Here is a 17,969-nt window from a genome sequence, read left to right as displayed (position 1 = left end):
TCCTTCATGTATTCTCCTTCTGGTATTTTAAAATAACTATTAATTTGAGGTAAATTAGAGATAATTTAGCTTCTAATAACTTCTTCTTCTTCCTCTTTTGATATCCACTTGCAAAACTTCTTTTCATTTTTAATTAAAAATTTTAAATAAAACTTGAACCAGCACGAAAGTAAATCAGAAATAAACTGTTGTCTACGTCAGAGAAGCATTCAAGCGACCTAGCTATTCTGATATCGGAGACAATTGAACATAAAAACAATTGCAGGTATGGTACGTCAGACCACAGATGTATCATGCCGTCTTCATAGTTACAAATAAAGAGTTTCCGATATATGTATATACAGGGTGTCTGGCAATAATCGCCCCACCGGTCATATACAGGTAGAGGAGGTCAAATCGAGTAGAAAAGTCCTTTACCATTTTTTAATTTTCATAATAAGTACTGAGTAATTAACGAAAAAAGATCGGCGAATCCGCGCGAGTAAAGCGCGCGCGGTGAGAAGGACGTCCCACTGCTACGCGATCACTAGGACACAAGGATCTAGCGTTACGCGCCGCTCGTATGTTGCCATTGTCATTTGTAGAGCGCTCCTCCCAACGCTTCATCGCGCGCCTAGTGATCGCATAGCAGTGGGATGTCCTTCTCACCGCGCGCGCTTTACTCGCGCGGATTCGCCGATCTTTTTTCGTTAATTACTCAGTACTTATTATGAAAATTAAAAAATGGTAAAGGACTTTTCTACTCGATTTGACCTCCTCTACCTGTATATGACCGGTGGGGCGATTATTGCCAGACACCCTGTATATCTATATTATATATATATTTTTTTTAGCTATAATAGGAAAACCCGAAAAAAAGAAAATAAAAGAAAGGAGATATATAATTTTGTAATTTACGGCTTTTCGCAAAAAAATATTGTAATAAATTATTTTTTGTTGTGATAAATATAAAAAACATAATTGATAAAAAAGGCTATAACAATAAAAAATAATTTTTTATTATTTGAATAATTTTTTGCTGTTATTATTTTATTAACAATTTTATTAACAAAAAATACATTTTTTTTTATTTTTTCTATATTAAGGAGGCCTCCTTATAATGTGAAGCCCCTAAGCTGTAGCTTATTTAGCTTATGTGTAGATCCGGCACTGTAGAGGTGACTAATATTGGACCACATAAATCGCTGAAGATTCGTTCACAAGGTTTTCCGTGCATGTAACTTCTTGTTTTTGTAAAAGATTGACAATGCTGTTTTTCATATATACATGCTTCACATAAAAATTGATGTTGAGAAGTAAATTTTATTTTATTCAAAGCTCCTTCATTGATTAATTTTTATAAGGAACGTTGATTGATATGTCTTTCATGCCAATCTTTTATGCCATAGTTTAAAATCATTTTTCTGGACGGTATTTACTTCAAGATTCGAAATTGTTCGAAACTGCATTATTATTCTGTTAAAATTCTTCTTTTACAATCTTCATTTCTCTCTTTGTAAGTATTCCTTCAGAAAATAAATTCTTCTTTAGCTCTGGAACATAAAGTACATTTTCAATTATTGAATCATGCCATTTATTGTTTATAAGTTTTTGAATTTTAATTATTCCAGTTCCTTTGACGTCTAATTGTCGATTGTCTCCAAGTGAAACTTTTACATTTTTCATTGTTTCATCAAGTGTATTAAAGAAATCACGACGATATGACATATGTTTTGAAGATCCACTATCTATAATCCAAGCATCTTCAGTTTTAATATGCATATCTTTTTCTTCTTTACTTACAGTAAAAGCTGAAAAATTGCTTTGTTGTTTTTCTTTCGACGAATCTTGTTTAGTTTCACGTAATTTTTTCGAAACCTTACATTCAGATGCATAATGTCCTTTCTTTTGACAATTATAGCACATAATTGGATTTCTTATTAAATCCTGATTTTTGATTCTTTGAAACTTTATCGCCTTCTTTAGTTTTTGACAATGCGATCAATGCATTTTCTTTTTGTTCGTTGGAAGTTAGAAAAGCCTCTTCATCTAGTAAACGTGTTGTCAAATTAATAAGTGTTTGTTTATCTTCTGATGTAGATAACCAAGCTTGTCTGAAGTTTCTATATTTAATTGGAATAGTTCCGATGATTTTCGTGATAATTGCTGTATCACTAATCAGTTCACTAATAGTCCTTGATTTGACGTGCAAGATTTTCAACTTTTGCAACGTGTTGCAAATTGCGACAGTGTCTGTTGAATTCATTACATATTGATGAAAATGTTCATGCACTAACATTTTATTCAATTCACTTTTCTGCTCATAAATTGAATCTAATTTGTCGACTATTTCTTTTGAAGTCTGACAATTTTCGATTAAAGTGATTTAAGTAACCTCAAGAGTAGATGTGAGAATGAACATAGCAGTTGCATCATCTTTTAACCATTCTTGTTTTTCCGCAGGACGATCATTATTCGGTTTTAATGCAACTCCTGTCGCAATTTCATAAAGTCCTTTTGCTCTTAAAGCACATTTTATTTGAAATTTCCATTGATGATAACTACTTCCATTAAATTTGATAACATAAAGTGTTTTTAATTTCTCTGCCATTTTCTTTAATTTAATTTTGATTGAATGAAACAGATTCGACGATTTACAATTGAGTCACTTTAGATGAGAAATAATCCACTATCTTCTCACTTTTTTGAATTCGTTTAGACAATGTTAAAAAATGTTTTTGATAATCAATGCGCACGACGCACTCGATTGCGCACACGATTTAACGCGGAAGATCGATTTACGAAAACTGATTTCGCGGACTTATTATTTCACTAAGCCACAGTTTACCAACGTTCTGTGCCCATTACCTTTTGAATCAAATGTGAAATAATATATATTCGATCGTTTAACCTTTTTAATTAATCAATTGAAAATACAAAGATCATGAGAAGAAGAATTATTATTATATATCGTAATCAAGGTGATAACAATATTTCAATAAATATGTTTATAGTGAAAATAAAATAAGTACTTGATTTTAAATGTAAATTATAATAATTTACTCCAATACTTTCTAAATATCTACCGATATTAGAAATATCTTTCTAAATATTATAGCTATTGATTGATAGCTTTTATTGTTATGAGCTTCCGCGTTCAGGATTTTCATTCCGGTGTTACTTATTCTAATTACGTTTTACGTATATTTAGATATGTTTATTATTAACGAATCGTTTTAGATCATTTTATTAGCTATTGCTAAAATTATATTTTTCCAGATTGCAAGGTATTAATAATTCTTAAATCAAATAAAATCAATAAGGAGCGTAAAGAGCCACAATGCTAGATTTTCGTGCAAAGGTTATGATATATTCATTAAAAATGTTTACAAACGTTTCAGCCTGCCATCAGGCCTTCTTCAATGTACAAAATAAGAAACAATAAAATATAAAATTCGCCCGCAATGATTAAATAATTAAAAGATGTAAAAGACGTATTTGCAATCCTTTATCGACCATATTGTTGTTCGTTAATAAATTAGATAGGACTGCAATAGATGCAAAAAAATACAATAATAGTTAAAATAAATAAAATAAAAAGAAGGTAAAATTAAGAAAAAAGATAAACGTACTTGTATTAATTACATGATGGAGAAGCGCTCGCCCAAGTAGAAGGAACGAGATGGAAAAGTTAAGACCAGATGTCTTTACATGTTGAACTTGAATATTTTAGTGATCGTAATTTGTTATTGGTATCGTAATTGGTTGTTGAAATTCAGAAATTCCAATTGACGGTAGAAAGGGAGAAAGGGGGGGAGGGGAAGGAGTCAATAGGGAAGGAGAAAGATGGGGGTAAAAGGAAATTGGTAGAGGAAAAAGGAGGAAAAAAAAATTTATAGAGGAGGAATTAAATTAATAATCGGGAGATAGGCATCAGGTAAATGATCCGTGTCGTTTTGATTATTGAGCCCTGCATTTTGTCTTTTAATAAAGACCATTTTAGAAATCAGTCTTTTCGGATAAGAGGGTTCACCGTCCAATATCTTAACATTATTCCAATCAAAATCATGGGAAGAATCAATTCTGTGTTTGGAAATGACAGAAGAAGAACAGCTCTTCTTATTAATGTCGTTTTTATGTTCTTTTATTCTGGTGTTAAGTTGTCTTTTCGTCCGTCCAACATAAGTCATATTACAATTAATAATTCTTCCCTCCCATGGGTACACCTTGTCGTGGTGGGAGGGCTCAGTATCCTTCAGGATGGTGGTTTATCCTTAAGGATTTAAAGGGTAAACCATCCTGAAGGAGAAGCTAACGTACCCTCGACACAGCATTGCCACGAGTCGATCAATGGCTCTTATGTGGCGAGCGCATGTAATGCATTGAAATGATTATAACAATTGGGCCCTAGCGAATCATCTTTAAAGTGATTGAATTTATTTAATGTAATGTAATATTTTACTTTTACAATAATAATATTTTATTCCTTGAAAAGCAAATAATTTCAATTCTTCCAACTTACAATAAAGTTAAATTAAAGTTTTTACTGAATATTTACTAAAAAGTTAGTTTTTCCTCAATGTATAAGAATTTGATTAAAAATTATGGGAAATAAAGGAAAAAATTAATATGTACAATAATTTTATTTATAAAATACTAAGTTTAACACATTATTAATCTGAACTCGATTTTGTATTTTACAGATCAACTCCGCTCTTGTCCGTTGCGTATGATGGATGGCAACCGCTACGGCTATGGCTACGGCTGCGGCTACGGTTACGGCTACGGCTATGGCTACGGCAAGGGCTGCCGGCAACGGTTGCGGCTGCGGCTACGGCTGGTGCCTACGAATGCGGCTGCGGCTACGGTTGGGCTAGGCTACATAGCTACGGGCCACTCTATAATTCGTCGCTAATGCTGGACATTAGCGACTTATTGAAGAATGGCCCTGCGGCCACGCCTATGTCAATGATCAAGTTTGCGGACGCGTCTACGCCCACGCCGTCGCCAAAGCGCACGCCAGCCCCCAACGCCGTAGTCTACGCTAATGCTAAAACCTACGCCAACGCCAAAGCCTACGCCAACACCAACTCCTACGCCATCGTCAACGCCCACGCCCACGCTGACGCTAACGTCAACACCAACGCCAATAAAATATACGAGGCCTAACGAATCATCTTTCAGGTAATTGCATTTATTTATTAATAGGTATTTTAGTATCATAATAATATTTTTTTCCTTGAAAAGCAAATAATTTCAATTCTTTCAACTTACAATGAAGTTAAATTAAAGTTTTTACTGAATATTTACTAAAAAATTAGTTTTTTCTCAATGTATAAGAATTTGATTAAAAATTATGGGAAATAAAGAAAAAATTTAATATGTACAATAATTTTATTTATAAAATACTAAGTTTAACACATTATTAATCTGAACTCGATTTTGTATTTTACAGATCAACTCCGCTCTTGTCCGTTGCGTATGATGGATGGCAACCGCTACGGCTATGGCTACGGCTGCGGCTACGGTTACGGCTACGGCTATGGCTACGGCAAGGGCTGCCGGCAACGGTTGCGGCTGCGGCTACGGCTGGTGCCTACGAATGCGGCTGCGGCTACGGTTGGGCTAGGCTACATAGCTACGGGCCACTCTATAATTCGTCGCTAATGCTGGACATTAGCGACTTATTGAAGAATGGCCCTGCGGCCACGCCTATGTCAATGATCAAGTTTGCGGACGCGTCTACGCCCACGCCGTCGCCAAAGCGCACGCCAGCCCCCAACGCCGTAGTCTACGCTAATGCTAAAACCTACGCCAACGCCAAAGCCTACGCCAACACCAACTCCTACGCCATCGTCAACGCCCACGCCCACGCTGACGCTAACGTCAACACCAACGCCAATAAAATATACGAGGCCTAACGAATCATCTTTCAGGTAATTGCATTTATTTATTAATAGGTATTTTAGTATCATAATAATATTTTATTCCTTGAAAAGCAAATAATTTCAATTCTTTCAACTTACAATGAAGTTAAATTAAAGTTTTTACTGAATATTTACTAAAAAATTAGTTTTTTCTCAATGTATAAGAATTTGATTAAAAATTATGGGAAATAAAGAAAAAATTTAATATGTACAATAATTTTATTTATAAAATACTAAGTTTAACACATTATTAATCTGAACTCGATTTTGTATTTTACAGATCAACTCCGCTCTTGTCCGTTGCGTATGATGGATGGCAACCGCTACGGCTATGGCTACGGCTGCGGCTACGGTTACGGCTACGGCTATGGCTACGGCAAGGGCTGCCGGCAACGGTTGCGGCTGCGGCTACGGCTGGTGCCTACGAATGCGGCTGCGGCTACGGTTGGGCTAGGCTACATAGCTACGGGCCACTCTATAATTCGTCGCTAATGCTGGACATTAGCGACTTATTGAAGAATGGCCCTGCGGCCACGCCTATGTCAATGATCAAGTTTGCGGACGCGTCTACGCCCACGCCGTCGCCAAAGCGCACGCCAGCCCCCAACGCCGTAGTCTACGCTAATGCTAAAACCTACGCCAACGCCAAAGCCTACGCCAACACCAACTCCTACGCCATCGTCAACGCCCACGCCCACGCTGACGCTAACGTCAACACCAACGCCAATAAAATATACGAGGCCTAACGAATCATCTTTCAGGTAATTGCATTTATTTATTAATAGGTATTTTAGTATCATAATAATATTTTATTCCTTGAAAAGCAAATAATTTCAATTCTTTCAACTTACAATGAAGTTAAATTAAAGTTTTTACTGAATATTTACTAAAAAATTAGTTTTTTCTCAATGTATAAGAATTTGATTAAAAATTATGGGAAATAAAGAAAAAATTTAATATGTACAATAATTTTATTTATAAAATACTAAGTTTAACACATTATTAATCTGAACTCGATTTTGTATTTTACAGATCAACTCCGCTCTTGTCCGTTGCGTATGATGGATGGCAACCGCTACGGCTATGGCTACGGCTGCGGCTACGGTTACGGCTACGGCTATGGCTACGGCAAGGGCTGCCGGCAACGGTTGCGGCTGCGGCTACGGCTGGTGCCTACGAATGCGGCTGCGGCTACGGTTGGGCTAGGCTACATAGCTACGGGCCACTCTATAATTCGTCGCTAATGCTGGACATTAGCGACTTATTGAAGAATGGCCCTGCGGCCACGCCTATGTCAATGATCAAGTTTGCGGACGCGTCTACGCCCACGCCGTCGCCAAAGCGCACGCCAGCCCCCAACGCCGTAGTCTACGCTAATGCTAAAACCTACGCCAACGCCAAAGCCTACGCCAACACCAACTCCTACGCCATCGTCAACGCCCACGCCCACGCTGACGCTAACGTCAACACCAACGCCAATAAAATATACGAGGCCTAACGAATCATCTTTCAGGTAATTGCATTTATTTATTAATAGGTATTTTAGTATCATAATAATATTTTTTTCCTTGAAAAGCAAATAATTTCAATTCTTTCAACTTACAATGAAGTTAAATTAAAGTTTTTACTGAATATTTACTAAAAAATTAGTTTTTTCTCAATGTATAAGAATTTGATTAAAAATTATGGGAAATAAAGAAAAAATTTAATATGTACAATAATTTTATTTATAAAATACTAAGTTTAACACATTATTAATCTGAACTCGATTTTGTATTTTACAGATCAACTCCGCTCTTGTCCGTTGCGTATGATGGATGGCAACCGCTACGGCTATGGCTACGGCTGCGGCTACGGTTACGGCTACGGCTATGGCTACGGCAAGGGCTGCCGGCAACGGTTGCGGCTGCGGCTACGGCTGGTGCCTACGAATGCGGCTGCGGCTACGGTTGGGCTAGGCTACATAGCTACGGGCCACTCTATAATTCGTCGCTAATGCTGGACATTAGCGACTTATTGAAGAATGGCCCTGCGGCCACGCCTATGTCAATGATCAAGTTTGCGGACGCGTCTACGCCCACGCCGTCGCCAAAGCGCACGCCAGCCCCCAACGCCGTAGTCTACGCTAATGCTAAAACCTACGCCAACGCCAAAGCCTACGCCATCGTCAACGCCCACGCCCACGCTGACGCTAACATCAACACCAACGCCAATAAAATATACGAGGCCTAACGAATCATCTTTCAGGTAATTACATTTATTTATTAATAGGTATTTTAGTATCATAATAATATTTTATTCCTTGAAAAGCAAATAATTTCAATTCTTTCAACTTACAATGAAGTTAAATTAAAGTTTTTACTGAATATTTACTAAAAAATTAGTTTTTTCTCAATGTATAAGAATTCGATTAAAAATTATGGGAAATAAAGAAAAAATTTAATATGTACAATAATTTTATTTATAAAATACTAAGTTTAACACATTATTAATCTGAACTCGATTTTGTATTTTACAGATCAACTCCGCTCTTGTCCGTTGCGTATGATGGATGGCAACCGCTACGGCTATGGCTACGGCTGCGGCTACGGTTACGGCTACGGCTATGGCTACGGCAAGGGCTGCCGGCAACGGTTGCGGCTGCGGCTACGGCTGGTGCCTACGAATGCGGCTGCGGCTACGGTTGGGCTAGGCTACATAGCTACGGGCCACTCTATAATTCGTCGCTAATGCTGGACATTAGCGACTTATTGAAGAATGGCCCTGCGGCCACGCCTATGTCAATGATCAAGTTTGCGGACGCGTCTACGCCCACGCCGTCGCCAAAGCGCACGCCAGCCCCCAACGCCGTAGTCTACGCTAATGCTAAAACCTACGCCAACGCCAAAGCCTACGCCAACACCAACTCCTACGCCATCGTCAACGCCCACGCCCACGCTGACGCTAACGTCAACACCAACGCCAATAAAATATACGAGGCCTAACGAATCATCTTTCAGGTAATTGCATTTATTTATTAATAGGTATTTTAGTATCATAATAATATTTTATTCCTTGAAAAGCAAATAATTTCAATTCTTTCAACTTACAATGAAGTTAAATTAAAGTTTTTACTGAATATTTACTAAAAAATTAGTTTTTTCTCAATGTATAAGAATTTGATTAAAAATTATGGGAAATAAAGAAAAAATTTAATATGTACAATAATTTTATTTATAAAATACTAAGTTTAACACATTATTAATCTGAACTCGATTTTGTATTTTACAGATCAACTCCGCTCTTGTCCGTTGCGTATGATGGATGGCAACCGCTACGGCTATGGCTACGGCTGCGGCTACGGTTACGGCTACGGCTATGGCTACGGCAAGGGCTGCCGGCAACGGTTGCGGCTGCGGCTACGGCTGGTGCCTACGAATGCGGCTGCGGCTACGGTTGGGCTAGGCTACATAGCTACGGGCCACTCTATAATTCGTCGCTAATGCTGGACATTAGCGACTTATTGAAGAATGGCCCTGCGGCCACGCCTATGTCAATGATCAAGTTTGCGGACGCGTCTACGCCCACGCCGTCGCCAAAGCGCACGCCAGCCCCCAACGCCGTAGTCTACGCTAATGCTAAAACCTACGCCAACGCCAAAGCCTACGCCAACACCAACTCCTACGCCATCGTCAACGCCCACGCCCACGCTGACGCTAACGTCAACACCAACGCCAATAAAATATACGAGGCCTAACGAATCATCTTTCAGGTAATTGCATTTATTTATTAATAGGTATTTTAGTATCATAATAATATTTTATTCCTTGAAAAGCAAATAATTTCAATTCTTTCAACTTACAATGAAGTTAAATTAAAGTTTTTACTGAATATTTACTAAAAAATTAGTTTTTTCTCAATGTATAAGAATTTGATTAAAAATTATGGGAAATAAAGAAAAAATTTAATATGTACAATAATTTTATTTATAAAATACTAAGTTTAACACATTATTAATCTGAACTCGATTTTGTATTTTACAGATCAACTCCGCTCTTGTCCGTTGCGTATGATGGATGGCAACCGCTACGGCTATGGCTACGGCTGCGGCTACGGTTACGGCTACGGCTATGGCTACGGCAAGGGCTGCCGGCAACGGTTGCGGCTGCGGCTACGGCTGGTGCCTACGAATGCGGCTGCGGCTACGGTTGGGCTAGGCTACATAGCTACGGGCCACTCTATAATTCGTCGCTAATGCTGGACATTAGCGACTTATTGAAGAATGGCCCTGCGGCCACGCCTATGTCAATGATCAAGTTTGCGGACGCGTCTACGCCCACGCCGTCGCCAAAGCGCACGCCAGCCCCCAACGCCGTAGTCTACGCTAATGCTAAAACCTACGCCAACGCCAAAGCCTACGCCATCGTCAACGCCCACGCCCACGCTGACGCTAACATCAACACCAACGCCAATAAAATATACGAGGCCTAACGAATCATCTTTCAGGTAATTGCATTTATTTATTAATAGGTATTTTAGTATCATAATAATATTTTTTTCCTTGAAAAGCAAATAATTTTAATTCTTTCAACTTACAATGAAGTTAAATTAAAGTTATTACTGAATATTTACTAAAAAATTAGTTTTTTTTCAATGTATAAAAATTTGATTAAAAATTATGGGAAATAAAGGAAAAATTGTCTTACATAACATGTAATTTGAGCACTGAGTCTCCGTGAGTTGTCAACTTCACGGAGTTGTCTTTTCTGGGTGTTTTTATCGTGGTTCTCTTTCCACTAAGACGGTTGTCGATCAAGACTAACCCTCGCGGCTCGTGTAAAGCACCGGCCTTCGGCCCCATACTTGGGGTTACGGTGTAAGTCGCCACCTATTCCCCCCCCCCCCCCTCGTGCACGGCCAGCCGTCATGTCGAAACACCGGCGTGCTAACAAGACTGGCAAGATCCCGGATTTTTTATCGAGGTTTACTCCCCTATCCTGGTGTCGTGAATAACACGCCTAACGGGTCCAGGCATCCGGGGGTTTGGAATCAAAGTCCCCGTCTTTTACCAGCGATTGGGAATAGTCCTTACAGGAGTTGTTGGGTTCCTCACGGTTCCTCCAGCGGAGGGAACCGTGTACCTCTTGCCCCGAAGAGAGGTCTCAGCGGACCACCCTTCGGAGCCCACCGGGGTGAAAAAGAGAGAGGTCGCTAGGCTCTCCCATCTCCCACCCAGCATTATCACGGCGCGTTATTCACGCCTAGGCGCGGAGGGCATGGCCTTATCCGGCCACCTCCTTGGCCCCTCCTCCTCCTTCTCTGAGAGGAGGTCGTGCCTCCCTCCCCCCTTCTCTCCCGCTCAACCTTCTCCTTCCGAGACATTACCGTCTCACAGAAGGAGGAGACTGCCACCCAACTCTCCTCTCTCTCCAACATCCCTCTAACCAGGGAAGGAAGAGAGAGGTCTCCGCCCACCATTTCGACCAGGGCCCGACGCTCTACGGTCCACGCTGGGCACTCCTCCAGCGTGTGCTGCGCCGAGTCCCGGTTGGCCGCGCAATGGTAGCACCGCGTAGTGCGCTGCTTACCTATTCGGCACAGGTAGTCACCAAAGCAATCATACCCGGTGAAAACCTGCGCCAGGCAGAACGAAATTCCGCCTCCCCTCCTGCCTACCCACTTTTGTAGGCAGGGCTGGATAGTCTCGACGGTCTTCAGTTCCGGAAGACCCGGAGTATTGTGTTCGCCCAGTCGGTGTTTCCACTCTCTGAGCGCCCACCTCCGGGCCCTCGCCTTTTCCCTTTCCATTTTCTTGGGAATGATTTCCGGGGAAATGCCACTCCGTCCGACCTCAATCGCGCACCGATAAGCTTCGGCGCGCGAACTAGCGACTAGGTCGAACGGGAGCACCTTTGCCAGGGTCGTGGACGCCACGTACGACACCGTCCGATAACAACGGGCGACCCTGATGGCCATGCGCCGATCGGCCTTACGCACCAAGGCGCTGGCGCGTTTATTGGCCATCAGTCGTTTGCCCAAATCGGTGCCCCGTAAAGAAATACCAATCGGACGGTGTTCGTGTAAAGGTGCCGGACTTTGGCACCTGGATCGTCGAGATTGGGCAGGAGGCGACACAACGCTTTCGCCATCCTGGGAGGTCCACTCTGGGAGCTAGAGCATCGAAATGCTGTATGAACTCTTAGAGTCCATCCAGGGTAAAGCCCAGATATTTTATCTGGAACAGGGATTCGGGACCCTCCGACGTTAATGTATGTCGGAGGTGGTCTTCCTCCTGTCTTCTTGTAGAAGAACAGGGCTTCTTTTTTCTTGTAGAAGAACAGGGTTTTTGTCTTTTGAGGAGCCACTTCTAATCCTAGGCCCCGTATTACGCGCACTACGCTGGCCACGGCTGCGGTTGCTACAGCCGCGGCCTCTTTTCAATCCTCCCCCCGAGCCATGACAAGTGTGTCGTCGGCGTAACAGACGACGTCAAAGCCAGGGGGAAGGACCGCTCGAAGCACTACATCGTACCCGAAATTCCACAGCATCAGGCCCAAAACAGACCCCTGTGGAACCCCGCGGTACATCCTCCTCTCGCACACCGCGCCTGTTCCGTCCTTGTATGCGAACGTTCTGCCCCGGAGGTAGTCCCACAGGACTGCCCGGAGATACGGGAGCAGCTGAAGATGTTCAAATGCTGCCCCAGACAGTCCCAGGGGAGGGAGTTGAAGGCGTTCACAATATCCAACAATACCGCTAGTGCCACCTCCCCCCCCCTTCTCCACTACGGCCTCCGAGAAAAAACAGACGTGGCGTATTGCATCCAAAGTCGACCGTCCCTCCCGGAAGCCGTATTGTTTATCACTTGAAGTGGGACCATCCCGAGACAGGTGCTGAACGAGGCGTCCTACGATTACTCGCTCATAGAACTTACCCGCCTTATCCAGCAAGCATATAGGCCGGTATGCGGAGGGTTGCTCCGGCGGCTTGCCATCTTTTTGGAGGAGAACCAGATTGGCTCTCCTCCACCGCGAGGAGAAGGCACCGGATCTGAGGCAGGCGGTGAACAGCCGCCCCATCCGATCGCCCAGCACCCTCGTCGCCAAGGCCCATGACCTGCCGGGAGTTCCGTCGGGTCTAGACGCCTTGGCCGCACCGCCAAGCCTGGCCCGCACTGCGGACATTTCCTCTGCCGAGACTGCCGGCTCCTCGGGCCACACCTCCCCAACCGTGGGGGGGAGGGATGATAGTTCCCCCTACTAGGAACAGTGTGTCCACAATATTCCCGAAAAATTCCGGTTTAAGTTTCTTTGCAGTCGGGGGCGCCCTTGGTTTCAACTTCTTGAGAACTATCTTGAAGAGACGTCCCCACGGATTCCCGGTCCAGGGTGGAAATAAGCTCCTTTCACACCCTGGCCTTCGCTGTTTCGATGGCGGCTCGGAGGGCATTTTGCGCCGCACGAAACCTCTCCAAAGCTATAGTCGTTTCGGCGTGATCCCCTCTTCTGCGTGTTCGCAGGAATCTGCGCCTGGCGGCCGAGGAAAGACGCCTAAGCTCGGCGATCTCCCCGGTCCACCAGTGCATCGTCCTACTGGGGGACCATTTAGATCGTGGCATGGACGCGTCACACGCGTTTTCAACCATGCCCACGACCCTCATGGCTTCCTGATCCAAGTATACGGCCTGACCGGATGGCATCGGCTAGGATTCCGCCAAAACAACCGCCATCAGGACGTCCTCCTCCATCTTCCGAAGGACCCAGCCCCTTTTCGGGGTGCTACGCCGGCGACGGCCGAGCGTTACGGTTGAGGTGGTCGAGGCCTCGATCACGATATATCGATGATCGGAACCCGAGTCCAGGTCTTCTTCCACCCTCCAACCCGTAACCCCGCGTGCGGCCGACGGAGAAGTCTACGTGAGATCCACGATGGACTCCCCCCGGGTACGCACGCAGGTGCTCCTCGAGCCTGTGTTTAACAGACACAGGCCGAGTGCCGCCGCCCTATCTCCCCCCCCTCCTGTCGGTTCGCGAAGAATTCCATAACATCGACCAGGTGTTGAAATCCCCCGCAACAATGGTGGGTCGGGAGAGGCATCTACGAATGCAGTCCCCAAGCCCTGACAGGAAGGTTTTAAAGGAGGGGAGCTTCCACCTCGGTAAGACGTAACACCCGAGGATAAAATAATCCTCCCACTCCACCGTTACGTAGCCCAGCCCGGCCCCAAACTTGGAGCTTGGGAAGAAGTTTGCGGTGGGCCGCCAGTAGATGGCGACCCCCTCACCCGTGGGATCCGTAAACCAATGGGGGTGGTCCTCCAGTAGAGCTCCGTGGCCACCCCCAATTCAAATCCACCCTCCGCCATGGTTTGTAGGAACAAATCCTGTGCCACGGCGGAGTGGTTCACATTCGCCTGGAGGATCCTTAAGGGTGGCACGGCCCTAGTCGGAATCTTCCAGTTGCTGATCACCTCTGACTCCTTAGCGGTCGGTGTTGGCTTGTGTTTGCCAACACCACGCCGTTCAAAGTCCCCCTTGGGCCTCTCCTCCTTCGGCTTAATCCAGGGGGTCTCATCCTCCTCTGAGGTCGCCTCCGCGATTGATTTTTGGGCGGGCGCGGGGGCCAATGCCACGCTCGATGTGCCCACCTCCTTGTTGTTTTCTGTGGGGGCGGACGCGGGGGCCAATGCCGCGTTCGGAACACCCACCACCACCATTACCGTTCCTGCGGGAGCTGACGCGGGGGCCAAGGCCGCGTCCGGGGTTCCCGCCTCCCCCACCTTTATTTTTTCTGCAGCTCCTAAAACATTGTAAGGGCCTCTCCTCGAGGATTAAGGCCCTTACTTTGGCCCAACCGACCTGGATGCGGCCCGTCTAGGGGGCCTAGGAGGCATCAGGCGACGGCAAAACAACATTGTGGTAAGTAATTTATCGTTAAAAACGTTATTTTTTAAAAATAATAGTGCAGGGACTGATTTAAAACACCAGTATTGTTTCAATCAAAGAGCTATTTTGATTAAAATAAAAGATAGAACTATGTATCCGTATTACACACAGAATGATCACAATATGATATAACAAAGCTTCAGAAGCATAAGTGAATAATACAATTATATTCCTTAATTTATTTCAAGTAAATTTGAGTTAAATTTAAATTTAAAAATTTAATTCTTTGTTTAGACGTGTGCATAAATAAACGAATATAAAGTTTAATGTGCGCAGTAATTATTTTATAAATATTAATTATTTCAAACACTAATCTGCATTTATTTTTTTATTTTACAGATCAACTTTGTGCGTGTAATCGGTGCTACAAAATATATTCGTTCCGTCGTATAGTATAACAAAATGCGCGTCGGGAGTGCCGTTAATGCCGAGAGTTATAGCGAATCTATAGATGAACGCATTTTTGCTGTATGACAAATATTGGGACACGATTTTTTTTGACTTTAGGCTTGGCTCGGGGGAGGGAAAGGTCGGTTTCAATCATAAAATCTCCACTACGGCAGGGCAATCTTCGGTTCTACGTGCAGCGCGCTAGTTGTACAGATAGCCGGACTGTCAAAGGTAGTCGAGGACGGCTACCGGAGTTAGTCAAACGCTACCGATTGCTTTTCAGATGTCTTGTATCTAGTCGGTTGATTGGATGACTAATCACCTCATCTTCTTCAAGCTTATCTTTGCCTTCTGTTTTGAGAGAATCGTGCCCCAATTGGTAAATGTGGTCGTCTGAAACGCGGACGGAATTCGCGCGTAACGTCACAGCTTGGACAATTCGGTTCGATTCGCCTGTGATGTCGGGAGTGCCGTTTTAAGTATCGCGCGATTTTCGTATTCAGGTACGCATGCGAGCAATGCATGCGCCGCGAACGCGTGAGATTCAATGTGAGTGCTTCGAAGGACCACTGAGAGGAGGAGGAGGCTCAGGAGGAGCATCGGGCGCCGGCGGAGCAACTTTACGGTAAGCAATAATTCATTTATTTGTTGAAAATATTGTACACACATTAAAATATTTGAAAGACAAAAAATTCACATTAGTTAATATTTATCATTATTAGAATTTATTCGCATATTTTTTTACTTTCTATTTAAATAATTAAACTTTTTTAATAATTCTTTTATTACATATTTGCTTAGAAAACGAATTAAAAGTTCGATGTACTCAATATTTTTTATGATTTCACAAATATTTCATATTGTGAACGCTGCTATAATTTTGATTTATTTCGTATTTTACAGATCAACTATGCAGATCAACAGAACGACAACTCCGCTGCTGCGCATCAATCGGTGAGTTAGTTTAATTTGTCTTTTATTATTAAGATAATGGATCAAATAATGGTGTAAAAATATATAAACGCGAGACACTTTGCAGGTCGTATAATTTTTATTGCCTTATAGTAGTTATATCAAAGTTTTATTCTCTTGTATTTTTTAAAAGTATTTTGAGTTGTACGTGCATTTGTTTTTAAAAGAACGAAGTACTTATTTTTTTAGTTTTAATTTATATTAAATTTAATTATGTGTTACTAATACATTAAAAAAAAGCAGTGTTTCTAATTTTGATTTTGATTGAGCCCGAAGTTGAAGCAACTTTCATCAGTCTAATAGCCCTTTGAATCCATATATATTAAATATTAATCATATAATATTAAAAATATAATCATACACCAGAATACTTTGAATAAAATTATAAAAGGTACACTATTTCTTCGATTCATTATCTTAAAATGGATAGGCTAGGACTTAGATGCGTTGATGAATATTTAATCCTGGAATATTTCCTAAATGTATTTCATGTGATTGACAGATCAGAACAAAATATATTGAATTATTCAGAGAGTTTGTAGAATTTTTTGATGACAGAATTGAAAACAATTTTTATATGTTTATATATCTTTATTTAATAATGTATGCACAAGTTGTTAAAGATGGCCAAAAGTTGTCGAAAACAATGGTGCATATATTACTGAACAAAGATGACTCTAAACATATAAAAATAGTTTTCAATTTTATTATAAAAATTATTACAAATTTTTTAAATAACCTAATATATTTTTATTCTGAATAATGTACTTGTGTTTATATATTTATATATGTTTATATATTTATTTATATTTTTTTTATATAAGAAAAAATAGAAGAAAAAAATATTTAAAAAAAGATTATACATAAAATAAAAGATAAAACTTGTTAATACATAGAAAAAAAGTATTTGCTGCCGCAGTAAATTTTATATAAGCTATCATAGCAAAATTTCTTACAGTTGATTATTATTTGAACAGCAAAGAGATTTGTTATAGATAATAATTTTATTTACCGAAATTAGTTTTTAAATCTGCAAATTATATTGCTAATATATAATAAGAAATTTATTTTTATCTTATTATCAAAGTTTGTATTATAATGGCGACAATTCATTGCAATAGTAAAATAAATTTATTAAAAATTAATTATTTTGTTGTAACAGCGAATTTTAACTTGTTTTCTCATCTCAAAATTTGTCGATTTTTTGAACAAACCAGATTTGTTGCATATTGAATAATCTGTAAAAATAGTTACAATAGCGAAATTTTATCGCTAACATATTTAACATGCAATAGCAACGATTATTTTATTGCGATAGCAAAATTCTTTTTCTGTGTGTAAATGTGTACTTTTATTTCTTCCTTCCCTACGGTAAGTGGTTTATTTTTTTATATCTTTCCAGGATTAAATATTATAAATTGGCGTTGAAAAGCAAAAGTAAGAAAATTTTTAAATACATATGTACCACAAATGTATCACAAATTTAAATTAAAAATAAAAAAGAAAATTCTTTTACACAAACGTAAATATATTAATAAATTATGGTATATTTGAAATAATTGATCTAATAAAGAAAGAGTGCATTTTTTATTAACAATTTATTTACAATTTTAAAATATATATTTATTCTTGCTATACGTCAATTTCTTCGCAATCTTTCCTAGCTTACCCATGCATCCGTGGTCCTATGGCTTAACATTAGAACACTAGAACTATCAAAGCGGTCAAAATGACCGGTTTATTCATTTTAGAATAATTATTTAAATTTATATTGTAT

General features: G+C 41.0%; 2 protein-coding genes across 2 annotated transcripts; one reads left to right on the top strand and one right to left on the bottom strand.

Moving 5' to 3' along the window:
• The first annotated feature begins 994 nt into the window (after positions 1 to 994).
• LOC136999470 (uncharacterized) lies at positions 995 to 10,398 on the top strand. Its single transcript, XM_067353640.1, has 7 exons — positions 995 to 5,163; positions 5,435 to 5,915; positions 6,187 to 6,667; positions 6,939 to 7,419; positions 7,691 to 8,905; positions 9,177 to 9,657; positions 9,929 to 10,398. The coding sequence occupies exons 5-6, from the start codon at positions 8,769 to 8,771 to the stop codon at positions 9,640 to 9,642; spliced, it is 603 nt and encodes a 200-aa protein (XP_067209741.1). The 5' UTR covers positions 995 to 5,163; positions 5,435 to 5,915; positions 6,187 to 6,667; positions 6,939 to 7,419; positions 7,691 to 8,768; the 3' UTR covers positions 9,643 to 9,657; positions 9,929 to 10,398.
• Positions 10,399 to 11,126: 728 nt separating this feature from the next.
• Positions 11,127 to 13,069, bottom strand: LOC136999568 (uncharacterized). The gene is made up of 3 exons (XM_067353905.1): positions 12,820 to 13,069; positions 12,417 to 12,565; positions 11,127 to 12,056 (listed from the first exon to the last, which is right to left on the bottom strand). Exons 1-3 carry the CDS (start codon positions 13,067 to 13,069, stop codon positions 11,127 to 11,129), a joined length of 1,329 nt encoding a protein of 442 aa, XP_067210006.1.
• Positions 13,070 to 17,969: the final 4,900 nt, after the last annotated feature.

The sequence above is a fragment of the Linepithema humile genome, chromosome 4 (genome assembly GCF_040581485.1).
Source record: "Linepithema humile isolate Giens D197 chromosome 4, Lhum_UNIL_v1.0, whole genome shotgun sequence".
NCBI lineage: Eukaryota > Metazoa > Arthropoda > Insecta > Hymenoptera > Formicidae > Linepithema > Linepithema humile.
Note: the sequence above shows the minus strand (reverse complement) of the source record. Positions and strands in the feature narration are given on the sequence as shown.